Source organism: Danio rerio, chromosome 13 (genome assembly GCF_049306965.1).
Source record: "Danio rerio strain Tuebingen ecotype United States chromosome 13, GRCz12tu, whole genome shotgun sequence".
Taxonomy (NCBI): Eukaryota; Metazoa; Chordata; class Actinopteri; order Cypriniformes; family Danionidae; genus Danio; species Danio rerio.
The window spans coordinates 38603284-38617871 of NC_133188.1; the positions used below are offsets into that span (position 1 = coordinate 38603284).

The 14588-nt window shown below is 37.8% G+C and overlaps 1 protein-coding gene across 8 annotated transcripts in view; it reads right to left on the minus strand.

Annotated features, from left to right (window-relative positions):
* LOC101882067 (uncharacterized) overlaps positions 1–14588 on the minus strand; it is a 180420-nt gene that overhangs the window by 35323 nt on the left and 130509 nt on the right. For 2 of the 8 annotated variants that reach the window (XR_012388825.1, XM_073920156.1), the window contains exons 1-2: positions 5873–13606; positions 5724–5774 (exon numbers count right to left, since the gene is read on the minus strand). The exons of 5 other annotated variants lie outside the window; for them this stretch is intronic. Coding sequence is in view for 2 of the 3 variants with exons in the window: in XM_073920156.1 (XP_073776257.1) it covers positions 5724–5774; positions 5873–6644 (823 nt within the window). In the remaining variant the exon portion in view is untranslated. Of the gene's footprint in view, positions 1–5723; positions 5775–5872; positions 13607–14588 lie in introns of those variants that run through there. One more of the 8 variants, XM_021480880.3, reaches the window with a different exon arrangement.

The window sequence follows — 14588 nt, forward strand, 5'->3', positions numbered from 1 at the left end:
AGGCAGCTCATTAAAGAAATTCTTAGTTGCTTATTCATTTATTCATTTTCTTTTCACCTTAGTCCACTTTATTAATCTGGGGTCAACACAGCTGAATAAACCGCCAACTAATCCAGCAATTGTTTTACGCACTGGATGCCCTTCCAGCTGCAACCCATCACTGGGAAGCATCCATACACACTCATTCACACACACACACCACAGACATTTTTTATCTTATCTCTAATTTACCTATACCGCATGTTGTTGGACTTGTGGGAGAAACCTGAGTACCATGAACATGCAAACTCCACACAACTGGGTCCAAACTGACCCAGCCGAGGCTCGAACCAGTGACCTTCTTGAACCAGTACCCTCTGCGTCCCTCTTATTGCTTATATACATTATTTTATCATTAACTGTGATCATATGATAATGCATGCATGTATCTGTGCTTTACATCCATGACTTCATCACATTTACCTTTCTAAATCAAGTAATAATGTAACTGTAGGCAAACAATGCAGACTTTGTGCAGACTTAGAAGTAATTATTTAACCAAATTGAGTTGTGACAGGGGTGGGAAATGACCAGAATTCCCTACTTAATTTATTCCCAGCTTACTGTAAACATAATGTTTAATGGAAATGAATTTAGGTACAGCCAGTAAACACCAAATGTCAACTTAAATCTCAGTTAGCGGCAAACTAGCATTAGCACATTAGCATGTTAAATTTCATAAATAAATGTAATTGAATAAATTTATTCCAACCAAGTTATGGTTGAAATGACTATAAATGTGACTTGACTTGACACGCAGAAATAAGGGAGAGTGACTTGATTCCAGTGCAAATAAATTGTGAGAGCAAAACGACCTTTAAACTGCCATTCAGAATTCGTCCAGATTCCAGCACCAACTGTGCAAAACTGTCCTATTTAAACAACAAACAAGATCCTTTTTACCCACCAACCTACACTTAAGCTATCAAATAAATCTATTCATATTGTAATTAAGTCTGTTCAAAAAGAACAAAAGTGCAAAACATGATGATTAGAAATGAGACAGCGTCTCAGTTTGTTTAGTCCCCAGATAGATCTAAAATGGTCCCGCGAAGGAAAGGAGGCTTTCAGAAACTGGGCCACTTCACACGGTCTGTGCTGTACAGTCAGCTCTGGTCGTTCTAGACAGTGAACAGGAAGAGGATATGTTCCCTGAGACTGCAGGGAAAACTCAGTAAAGCCAAGGACTTAACACAGGTCAAGATCTGAGGGAGACAAAAACGAGATTTCGCTTCAGGAGAATAGCATGCATATGTGCTGTTCTTCAACACATTCTCCTCCTTGCAAACAGCCAGTAAATTGCAAACTGGATTACTCGAAAACCATGTGGCCGAAGGAGGTAGAGGTAGAGATATTTGTAGGATCAGAGCGAAAGGGGCCTTTGGGATCGTGGGAAGTATCTAGGTCTTTCCGCCCTGCCAGCTGTTTCCCCCAAGTCTCCATTGCACTCTGTACCAGTGTGAAACACGGCACCGGAGAATACGGTTTCCTTTGAACCAAACTCGCTGAACTTTAAGAAGAGTGAGTTATGAAAAACTGTTCAAATGCTGGAAACGATTTAGCACACCTGTGCTGTCAGGGCATATATTTATTCAGATCTGACAATGCTCTTACAGGCCTTGATACACTTGATATACAATATGATATACAATATATTTGTTCTTTGGTTAGAGGTAAAAAGAAGTTTGAAATACCTTTGCAGAAATATACTGTTAGCAAACGTCCCATTGTTGCCCCCACAATTGGCCTGCAAATTACCTTAATATGAAAACATAAATACATATTGTGCACTTTCCTATCAATAATAAATGAAACCAAACAAAAAGCTGTGAAATCAACAATTAAGAAAGCATCTGACAAAAGGGATATAGATGTGTTGTAAATAAATCAGCATTCCATTCATTCATTTATTCGCTTAATCTCCTTATTAACCAGGGGTCGCCTCAGCGGAATCAACCACCAACTTATCCAGCAATTATTTTACGCAGCGGATGACCTTCCAGCCACAACCCAAAACTGGGAAACACCCATACGCTCTTGCATTCACACACATTCACTACAGCCAATTTAGCGTATTCAATTCATCTACAGTATACCTTCAGTCTTTGGACTGTAGGGGAAAACAGTGCACCCAGATGAAACCCACGTGAACATGGGGAGAACATGCAAACACACAGAAATGCTAACTGACCAAGCCAGGGCTATCTGAATTCCAGTCACAACATTTGCAACAAGAATCAGTCCAAGGCACTCGAGTAAAGTGAAAAAATTAAAAAGCCTTTATTCACATGGCTAGATCTCTAAAAACCAACGCGTTTCGGCAGAAGTCTGCCTTCATCAGGGTAACAGTCACTCTTACCCCAGAGCGCTTTTTGTTTTGTTTTTTCCAGTCACAACATATTTATTTAAATAGCACTTCATATAATAGACTGCTTTAAAGCAGATCTACACAATTAAATATAAAAAAACACTGTTCGAAGTAAAACTTCAATTTATATTTTAAGGCAGCTTATTGATGTGTTTATGTTTTTTTTACTTGTTTCTAATCTCAAAAGACTTGACAGAAGAAATGTACAGGAAAGATTTCCACATTCAAAAAGGAAAGCCTCAGTGCACACCTAGCTATTGTGAAATTGCTGCTTAGTGTTTCGAAAGTGTTAACCAGCCGAAGCAAAGTTTTCTGTAAAAGTTGCTTTGAAATGTCAAATAAAATTCCTGGTAAAAAAAATCCACAGACCCAAGACAGGTGCCATTTATGATCTCTAATGGGGAATAAATGCACTAGATCCTTTCCAAGGTGCTCCCAGCTCTATGACTTCATCAACTCCTCCAGAAACTGTACCTGGATGATGGAAGGTTTCAGTGGCGCTTCTGATGGTGAGTCGAGCCTGGTTTGTTAAGTTTTTGTCGGTGTTGGCAGGAGGATTTGCCCTCGGGACACCAACTGCAGGTGCTACGTCATAATCACGCTCCTTTAAGAGCAAGCTCCTGATTGGTTAATTTGACGCAAATGTCTGCTAAAGTTCAGATTTTCAAATCGCGTAGTTCGCAAGTTAAATAAACACTTTTAAATAAACACTATCTATTCGCATCTTTGCATTGGCAACATGTAAATCACTCAAGCTTGACGCTTCATCCACGTCTGGTGTGAATGCACCATGATACTTTCAGCCACAAGGGGGAGCCTGAAATGTTTCTAGTTCCACTTTTGTGAGGCACACTTGGTGCCTATTTCCCACCATGTGATTCCATTTCCCAAGGACCAAAGTTCAAAGTGTTTACCAACCGGTGCAAAAGCTCTATGTAGATCACTTTAGCAAACTGTTTCAAACTTAAGAAAAAAAAACAAAACTATCCACTATTGTCCACTCAACTATCGAGCAATTCCCACGGATTCAAGGTAGTTCAATGATGTTAACCAACCAGAGCTCTTTCAGAAAGTTTGCTTTAGCAAGCAGTTACAAACTCTAAAAAGACATTTATTTTGGCCTATGATAAAAAATTATTTAAAAAAATTACATGATATCACTTTGTTTTCTAATACAGATCTAAGTACAGCGGGGATTTAAAAAAGATACTTATTGGTATTGGGCTGACTCATTCATAGAAGATTTGTGGCTCCTATATGTGTTTAAAGGTTTCAGGCTGCACTTGAGAACAGGTCATGTGGCTTTACGTTGGGGAATCATCAGATAAAGTTGCATAAATGCAGTCCCTTGCTACAGCATAGACACCATTGTCCTTAAACAGTTTTCCCTTTGGTCACAGCACAACACCTCAGTTGGTGTCATTTTTTCAGACCAAACAATAAGGACAAGAGCAACAGCACACCGCTCTAAAGGGTCTAAATATCTTTGTCGTGAGGACTTGCTTTGTGCATGATGGGACCTGCACAGTGGCATGTCCACCCACACCCTCTGAACTGTGCCCTTTCCACTGAAAACCACACCTGGATGAGTAAAAATCCCAAAAAAGATGAGTCATGAAAGACAAGATATCAGCATTTCAGACATTCAAGTGGATGGTGAGCAATCCAGACTGTCTTAGATATCAGTTTCACTGAAGAACTATATTAATCAAAGGTTATACAGTGCATCCGGAAAGCATTCATGGCTTATCACTTTTTCCACATTTTTTTATGTTACAGCCGTATTACACAATGGGTTAAAATCATTTATTTCCTCAAAATTATAAACACAATACACCATAATGACAAAGTGATTTTATTATTATTATTTTTTAATTGTTGTAAATTTATCAAAAACCTGAAAAATCACATCTACATAAATATTCACAGCCTTTGCAATTGAAGTTCTAAATTGAGGTCAGGTACATTCTGTGTCCACTGATCATTCTTGAGATATTTCAGCAGCTTAATTAGAGTTCACCTGTGGTAAATTCAATTGATTGGACATTATTTGAAAAGGCATACACCTGTCTATATGAGATCCCAGGGTTGACAGTGCATGTCAAAGCACAAACCAAGCATGAAGTCAAAGCAATTGTCTGTAGACCTCCGAGACAGGATTGTCTCAAGGCACAAGGCTGGGAAAGGCTACAGAAAAATGTCTGCTGCTCTGAAAGTTCCAATGAGCACAGTGACCTCCATCATCCATAAGCAAAAGATCCACCAATCAGGCCTGTATGGTAAAGTGGCTAGACGGAAGCCACTCCCTGCCTGGAATTTGCCAAAAGGCATCTGAAGGACTTTCAGAACATAAGAAACAAAATTCTCTGGTCTGGTGTTCAAATTGAACTCTTTGGGTGAATGCCAGGTGTTACGTTTGGAGAAAACTCGGCACAGCTCATCACCAGGCTAATACCATCCCTACAGTGAAGCATGGTGGTGGCAGCATCATGCTGTGGGGATGTTTTTCAGCAGTAGAAAGTGGAAGACTAGTCAGGATAGAGGGAAAGATGAATGCAGCAATGTACAGAGACATCCTGAATGATAACCTGCTTTAGGGGGCTCTTGACCTCAGACTGGGGCGAAGGTTTATCATCCAGCAGGACAATGACCCAAAGCACACCGCCAAAATATCAATGGAGTTGCTTCACAACAACTCTGTGATTGTCCTTGAGGGGCCCAGTCAGAGCCCAGACCTAAATTCTATTGAACCTCTCTAAAGAGATCTGAAAATGGCTGTACATTGTCGCTTCCCATCATCACGTTGCTGATAGAGCTTGAGAGGAACTGCAAAGAGGAATGGGCAAAAATTCCCAAAGACAGGTGTGGCGAGCTTGTGGCATCATATTCAAAAAGATTTAAGGCTGTAAATGCTGCCAAAGGTGCATCAACAAAGTATTAAGCAAAGACTGTGAATACTTGTGTACATGTGAGTTTTCAGGTTTTTTATTTTAAATAAATTTGCAACAATTAAAAATATATATTTTTATATTGTCATTATGGGATATTGTGTGTAGAATGTTGAGGAAATAAATTAATTTAATCCCTTTTGGAATAAGGCTGTACAAAATATGGAAAAAGTGAAGCGCTATGAATATTTTCCGGATGCAGTGTATACTGTAGAGCTGAACATATTTTTGATGAGCACACACTATCATGTCTTGTGATTAGATGAAAAACATTTCTCATTCCTTCTGTTTCTAGGCACATCCTGCATATGCAATTGAATTTTGCCAATAGCATTGTTCAAATGAATCACATATAAAAAGAGACTCACCCAGATTGTGTTCAGTGAACTGCAGCAAACTGATTCCAGTATTGAGGCTTTCTGACAACACAAACGAACAAGTGACTATTTCAGAATGTATAATGACAAAGGTCAATCTACTCTGCTACGGAGTTCCTCACATTGCTGTAGCTTCTTACTTTTTCGCGGATATTCAGGAAGAGGTGGTACTTGAAATGTGCTACGCAGGAATTGGATTGTAGACTTATCCACATTGTTCTTCTTGAATGTTTCTTCCTTTTTGGGCTCTACCACTGGACAATCTTCCTCCTTGGCCCCTTGATTAACTTCAGACTCCATGCCTTGGTCTACATCTTCCTCGCTTTCCTGTTCTCCAATAGCAGCACTCCCAATACTCTCCACTCCTTCGCTGCCTGATGTTTGCTGCGGGCTCTCTTCTTCTGAGTTCATGTCAAAAAACTGGTCATCATCGATCACGTCAGAAGGTGTTGGAGGAATAAGATTAATAACAGGTGGAGTGAGAAGACCATCATCTCCAATGTTAGAGCTGCCAGATCCGTACAACAGAGAGTCAACAGTAGAGTCGTCCTCGTTGTTTTGGATTGTTCTGGATTGAAGAGGTAAAGAGGAAAGTGGCGCAAGTTTCTTTTTTAGTGCTGCTCTTTGAGACATGGACACCGAACTTGCAGAGCGGCCCATTGTGATCTGTTGAGGTAGACCACAGCGCTCAATTTCAGACAGGCTAAATCCAGGGTTGTCTATTCCCAAATCTTCAACAACAATATGAATGCTCTCTTCATCCACGACAGACCTGGGATCTTGTGGTTTATCCTGGTTGTACTCCAAGCAATCGTTCTCCACTGTCTGAAAGCAGGAGCAACACAGGAACCTTTGAACAATACTAAATGTGTTTTCTCTCCTGGAACGTAGGTTTTCCGGATGCTTTGCCATGTCAATCGCTAGTTCCTTCCCATTCCCTGACCATCTCAGTACGAAAAGGAGCAAAAATTCTGAGGATCATAAAGAGTTAGGTATGTCTTTTTTCACCCACATCCCCTAAACCTTTATCGAAAGCAAAACAGACCACCACAAAGCATCAATATTCAATCCCCTCTCACCGAAAAAATAAATCCTCTGTAGGTCGTTGCTTAGCAGTGGCCTGAAAGAGAATAGGATGAGGCTTTGGCTCCGATGAATACTTGAGATGAATGCTAGTTTCAATTAAGGGTCTTTCATATGGAAAGCACTAAGAACACTGCTCTGCTCTCAAAGAGATTTGTGAATTAAATTAAGAGCATAGATGACCTACCGGTGAGTACTGTATGTAGAAAAATTGCAGATCATTTAGAAGTGGCACTATTATGAACTTTGATCATTCATATTCTTTCTGGTTTGAACTGCAGTCCCGCTATCAAAGTCACTGTGCTCTGCTAAGCTACAATGCTAATGCTAAGTATTCAGGATTATCTGATACACAAATTTCATCCATTGACTCATTCATTTTAGTCTTTATTTTAGAGGTCCAAGCACCAGGCAGTCTTTCCATATCTACCCAGATGAGAGTTGTGCACGTCGGACTGCTAATCAAGGATCTACTGCCTGATCTAATCTCACTATATTTGCTTAACATGATATTTAATTCATCTTGTTGTCTTTATCTAAAGACATATGGGAAAGACTTTGGTCTTTTGAATTTATTACTTGTTCTTAAGTAACGTGTTTTGGCTGAGCGCAAAAATAAGTTAGGCTAATGTATTAATTTATGTAACCGCGTACACTGATTTTACATATTTGACTGATTGCTTGCGTTAGTTTTCTATAATGTATAAACTTATTGTATGTTATACTCTTATAATAGCCATCATTAATTATTAAATCTGTATTCAGCAAAAGAGAGGGTGTGTTTCATATTTTTCAATGACAATGAAAGGAGGCAGTAATGTTGTAGGCTCCGTTTTGTTTTAAATATGCATACACTGAAGATGACGGTCATATAAATATGTAGCTACATGATGCCTCAACATTTTTAGTGTCTTTTAAGTAGCTAATATTTAAATGTAAATAGACAGATCTTTATATCATGTTTCCATATTATAGTTAAGAAAGTGAAACAACGTAGCTAGGGTGATGTGAATGAGGTTATGATATACACTGTTCCCTTTGAAGATTCCCTTGATGTGTCCTCTGGAGTTGAGCAAGACTGAACTTTTTGTAGGCAACTTAATATTTTTAGATTTCTCCGTTTTCCCCCATTCACACTAACACGGAGCAGCAGCATTTTAGAATAAAAACAGCCTCTTTAACATTTTTAAAACGCTCCGTTTTCAGACCTCGAAAACTCTGGCATTGTGTGGATGGATGGCGTAACCACAGCAAAACTTAAACGTTTTAAAACTGAAACATATTAGTGTAAACGGGTCCTAATACACTACGGCCAATTCAGTTTATTCAACTCACCTATGCTGCATTTAGACTGTGGGGGGAAACCAGAGCACCCAGAGGAAACCCACATGAACACAAGCCACCTGAGCCATCGTGCCACACACAGGTGATTATTAAACAGTTAATATATATTGATCTCTAAAGAGCCATGTTACACCATCATTAATGATTTTAATGTGTTTTAAATTAAAAACTTTAAAAAATCTTACCAACCCTATTTTACAGAGTACAGGATGTGCACATTCATAAAACACATAATTAAACTGTTGTTGCTGGAGAATTCCTTTTGTCTAGCATTTATATTTCGGGGTCAATAAAATGCCTGCAAGCACAAATCATAATGTTTTAATTATGACCAATGGCTTTGAGCACAGTAGGAGCAGAAAGAACTGTCAGGGCTGTATCAAGCACTCCATACTGAAGAAAAGGTCACTGTGCTCCAGTACTTTTTTAAGAGCAAGTTGTTAAGCCTCTTGATCAAAGGCTCCTCTGATATTTGTAAATGTATTTAGCCAAAACATTTGTGCACAATTATGGATGACATGGTGGGATGCGGTAATTGTTTTGCATGACAAAGCATCCATTAAAGGGATAGTTCATCAAATGGTCTCAAACCTGTTGGAGTTTCTTTTTACTTGTTTTTCCTAATATGAAAGGTAATGGTTACAGGATTCTTATATTCTTCAACAGAAAAAGGAAACTAAGACAGGATTGTGATAAGTGATGGGTGAGTACAGTAAATGGCAACATATTTTTAAACTTTGGGTTAACTTTTCAAAGTCAAAACAGAACCTGCATTTTTTATTTTTTTACATTTCCTTAATTGGGAATTGGGCTTAATTTACATTGCATTTACATTTACACTGTAATATCTTCCAAAATGTATTTTGTGATTCATGTTTTTTGCATCTATTTGTTTAATTTTTTATTCTTTAAAATTGCTTATGAGATCTACAAAAACTTGTGATTTTGAAAATTTTCAAAGACACTAATTACAAATGTAATAGTTTGATGTTATCTGTATTGGTGTTATAAATTACTCTACAAAAACCTGGTAATAAACTGCTAGAACATTTCCTAAAAACATATTTTATCAACCTAATTCTCTCTCTTATGTTTCTTATTAGATATATTGCTTCAAACTACTAATATATCAATAAAAGTCATCTTGTTAAACTGCACAGATAATTTTAAATATCCAAATTCCACAGAGCAAAGATTAAGGTCCTATAATATAATTCACAACCACAATTACATGGAGAAAAAACAGAGAATCGTGAAAAACCAGAACCTGTTAATTAATGGATTTTTAAAGTGTAGCATCATGTTCAACTACTTAACTGGAAAGGTTTACTTCTTTAAATTTGTAGGTACTAAAATAGACCCTTTTCATACATATGTGTACCGTGACAGCTTTTGTATAATTTTTCTGATAGTGTGCACAAGTCGGACGGACGGATGGACAGACAGACAAAAAATAGGTTATGATAGGATAGATAGATAGATAGATAGATAGATAGATAGATAGATAGATAGATAGATAGATAGATAGATAGATAGATAGATAGATAGATAGATAGATAGATAGATAGATAGATAGATAGATAGATAGATAGATAGATAGATAGATAGATAGATAGATAGATAGATAGATAGATAAATCCATGTTGCTGCTCAATCTCCATCAACTGCTTTCACAAAAATGCAAGTTAAATCTCTATTAAGGAAACATGGCATTTGTCATACTGCTGCTATCAGTCAGAAACCCACAGTTTACAAAAAAGATGAGTGTGTTACTTTAAGGTTGCAGTAGGTCTTACATGTTTAATGGGGTTGAGCACCTTTTAACAAACGTTAAGCTAAAGCTTGACTACTTTTTCCTTTCATTTCATTTTCAGCTTCCAAATTCCAGAGGACACATTCACATGCCGGATTATTAACCATACTTGAGTCTTAGTTCAGGGAAACCTGGTGCAAACACCTCTTACCGTGTCTGTCAAAGTCAACAGCAGTATACTTAGATTTACTTTTTCACAATTTTAATCTGTATCAGTGATTGGTAGGAATGTGGAGGATTCCCTGTGGTTGCCACAGAGTGTCAGTAGCGTGCAAATGTTCTGCTATCAGAGACGAAGGAAGGAGAGGGAGAGGCCAGATTTGCAACTTGGCATTCCACAATTTTTTTTTTTTTTTTGAGGGGGGGTCATGTTACTAAAGAACCGCACAAATGCTTTTCATTTACCGCTCAGCAAAACATATATGGCATGATACCTTGATCAAATATTTGTAGGAATACCAATTTTCCCCTTAATTTCTTTTTACACGATATTCAAACATTAAGAACAGCTGCAACACAACACAAAGTCTTTTGCCAGGAGCTCTTACTTTAGATGCTTCAAACTAATTTCTCTCGTGATGAGCTAGTGCAACACACTGTGCACTGGAATAGCGTTAATCATTTTCAAGTAAGTGGCTATACATCTTACATAATGAGATTCTCTTGGGCACTGGTCCTAAATACATGCAATAAATACATTCTTCATGGCAAATGAGGAGAGGGTTACTATCCCCCTTCTGCTATTTCCCAACTTTTCTCTTTCGAAGCATGTTTTCTTTTGGTTTTGACTGTACTCGCCACCACAGAGAGAGAGAGAGGGAGAGAGAGAGAGAGGTAGATCCGGAGAGAGGGCCCAGACTCACAGCCAAGAATAACAGAGTTTGAGCACTGTCAGAAAGGGCTCCTCGCTAAAGAAAGCTGCAGCACGGTTTTTAACACTCTCCAACATATTGAACATTTCCTGTGTTGCTCGTGTTTCCAGGGGCCGCTCTTCTGTTCACTGTCATCTCTACAGCCACGCCCACTTTATGCTTAGCCAATCTAATTGGTTGCGACTTAGCTGAATATATGAAGTCAGGTTTTTTCACCACCGTCCCAAGCCTTCAAACTGTAAGCAACGGATCCTTCAATTGACTTTGTTCCAAGGCTGAGTAACAACCATCTGGATGGGAATAAATGATCACCAGTTCACATTAGGAATAATTAATTGGTGATTATACATAATATTAGCTCAAGACAGATGGTGCACAAGAGAATCAAACGACAATATGCTAATACTAACATGGATTTATTTGTAAAAAATCCCTGTGTTGTTGTGCATGTGCAATAATTATGAACAAGGAATAGGTGTTGAAATAACATAAATAATCAAAGTAATCACCCAGCAATATATAAAATGTTTCATATCATCCACCTCTTAATATCGTCTATTTTTATCCTGATGCATGCAAAATACTTTCATAGAGAAAAATTCATTCATCCATTCTCTTTCGGCTTAGTCCCATACTTATCAGGGCAGAATGAACCACCAACTATTCCAGCATATATTTTATGCAGTCGATGCACTTCTAGCCACAACTCAGTACAAGGAAACACTCATACACTCTCAGATTTGCACACACACTCATACATTATGGCCAATTTAATTCATCCAATTCACCTATAGTACATGTCTTTGGATTGTGGGGGAAATCGAAGGACCCGGAAGAAACCCACACCAACACGAGAAAAACATACAACTCCACACAGAAATGCCTACTGGTCCAGCTGGAACTTAAACCAGCAACTTTCTGGCTGTGAGGCGACTGTGTGCCCCAGAAAAATAATATTAGATAAAAGAAATGTATAATACACTGTAAAAAAGCAATTATTTGACTTAAAAAAAGAGAGTAAACTTGTTGCCTTATAATTATTAGGAAAACAAACTATGTGGATATTTATAAAAGTAAGTCAATGGGTTTACTGACTTTAAGTTAAATCAACGTGTTGCCTTTACCGCAAAGGTTTGCCCCTTTTTTTTAAATAAAGTAACTAATTGCTTTTTACAGTTTACACAATTATACAAACAGCAAATCACAAATACCGCTGTATTCTTGCATAATTAAACTATTGTCTGCAATTTATGATATGCTATCTAGGATTATGAACATTAAGATCATGATTGTCAGTAACGCTGCACATTGAGAAATCTGCTGTAAAAAACGATTAGAGCTGAAATATTCCTTGTTGTAGTTCAGATAATCACAAAATTGGCATTATGATTTTAAATAAATAACTATATCTAAGATATGACTAGACTGTATTTTATGATTTTACTTCAAGTTGTTTGAGCTTATTTTAGTGAGGTAAGTTATTGGGCCCTATCATACACCCAGCACAATAAGGCACAAGAATTGTTTGGCCATTTGCTGCTATTTTCAGCCCAGCTCAACCATAATTTTCACGTTTTGCGCCACATTGATTAAATAGCAAATCCATTTGCGCCACTTTGTAGACTTAGAATTCTTTACCCGTTCCATTAGTGTGTATATTTTCAGGATTTTAAAATATATTTTTGCTGCTTTTTCAAACTACTTATATACAATGAGCTGAACCAACACAAATCTTGAGTTTTTTGGGGGCAACTAAATGTTTTTCTGTCCAATTCGCTTAAATTTGTAAAAACAATTAAGTTAACTTAAACGATTTGTGTTAGGACAGCATGAAGGATTTTGTTGAACCCAGCATTTTTTACAGTTTGGGTGTTCCGGTCTATAAAGCAGGTGTGTTAAGGTGCATTGTTGGCGTGTTGTCAAGCGCTTAAATAGACAAATGGTTGTCTTTAGTAGAGTGTGCATAACACTGTTTGCTTATCCACGAAAGTAAAGGTGTGAATTAAAGAGTAAAAGTAAAGTAAGTAAAGAGAGAAAATAAAGAGGCCGAATGGAGGAGGCTCAATTTTTATCCTCACACTGCAGATGGATTGTTTACCAGTTTTCTCGCTAGTAAAGCGTTCAATTTTTACACTTACAAAGTCCACCATGTAAATAGCAAATGCACCCTGGGTGTGATGGAACTGACTTCTAAAGGGAATGTGAGATGAGACTCTGATTGGTTTATTACATGTTTAATGCACAACCCTGTTAGACCATGCGCCAGGATGCAGACCATATTTTCTGTCCTAAAAACAGCAAAAGTGGATTCTGACATGGCCTTAATGCTTTTGCAATATGTGCTTTAGACTTTGCGCCTAGATCGTTACAATAGAGCCCATTTTGTGTTAGTTCTCAAAGTCTGTCCACCAGTGATACTTATCTAGCAAGATCTGATGTTGGAAGATTTAGATTTCTAACATGCTTTCCTATTGATGCACAACCCAAGAACTGTTACTTTTATCACTACAGTTCAACCATGTGAATACCTAGCAACTACAAGGCTAACCTTAAAATGATAATTCACAAGTTCAGAAAGGCTCATGCAGCTCTCATGTTCCCCTTCTGGATGCAATTACACAAATAAAGTTGGAGGGATGGCGGACAGATTTTTGCCAGAGTGAGGTAAGCAGCTGTTTATACGCAGTGTTGTGATTCAGTAGATTAAATGAATATGTGCCCCATTTTTTTTCTCTAGAATTCTGTTCCTGTAAATGACATGGCATTACAAAAAAACAAACAAAAAAAAAAACATCTTAATATTTGGAAACGTGTTTAGTACTATTGTCATCGAATACGACAGGGGAAAAATACAAAGTGCATTAAACAACATCACATAAAAGCTGCAAAATAAAGAGCATATGAAGAACACATATTTCCTAATCAACATTGAGGCCAAAGTGTGTTTTGTACTGCTTAACGGGGTTGTGTTTTCTTCAGATGTCTGCTTTCTTCTTGCCTGTGAACTAGAAACTGCTAAGACGCACCTAAACAACATCCTCATGTTTTCGTAGAATTACTCTGTTCAAAGTTGTAGCAAACACAGCCAAATATTTGGAGTTTCCCCTGGTGGCGGAACCTTAATGACTATTACATTGAAGACTCTGTCCAAATAATTGAGAGAAAGGAAAGGCAGAGAAGGAGGAGGGAGGCATTGACCTTGGAAACCTCTTTCACCTTCCCCCCTTTAAAACCCTGTGGCTTCAATCCCATAATCAATTACCCACTGAAGGCTGAAGACCACCAAAGTGTGGCTGCAGCGAGGATGTAGAGCTGCAGGACTGTGAGAGGGAATTAGGGGTGCTGCAGCCACTTTTTAAAACCAAATTCTTTGTGTGAATGAGCAATAAGATGTGGATGAAACTTGTGTAAGAAAGGGCAACTAAATAAATAAGATGTATAAAACAGCTGCTGTACTTTGTCCATTGTATTACAGAAATGTATCTCTGTAAAATGCGGCCGTATAGACAGTTGAAGTCAGAAATATTAGCCCCCCTTTGATTTATTGATTTATGTTTTATTTCGGCTAGAATAAAAGCAGTTTTTATTTTTTTAAACCATTTTGGGGACAAAATCATTAGCCCCTTTAAGGTATTTTGTTTTTCGATAGTCTACAAAACAAACCATCATAATACACTAACTTGCCTAATTACCCTAACCTGCCTAGTTAACCTTCCTAGGTAGGTAAGCCTTTAAATGTCACTT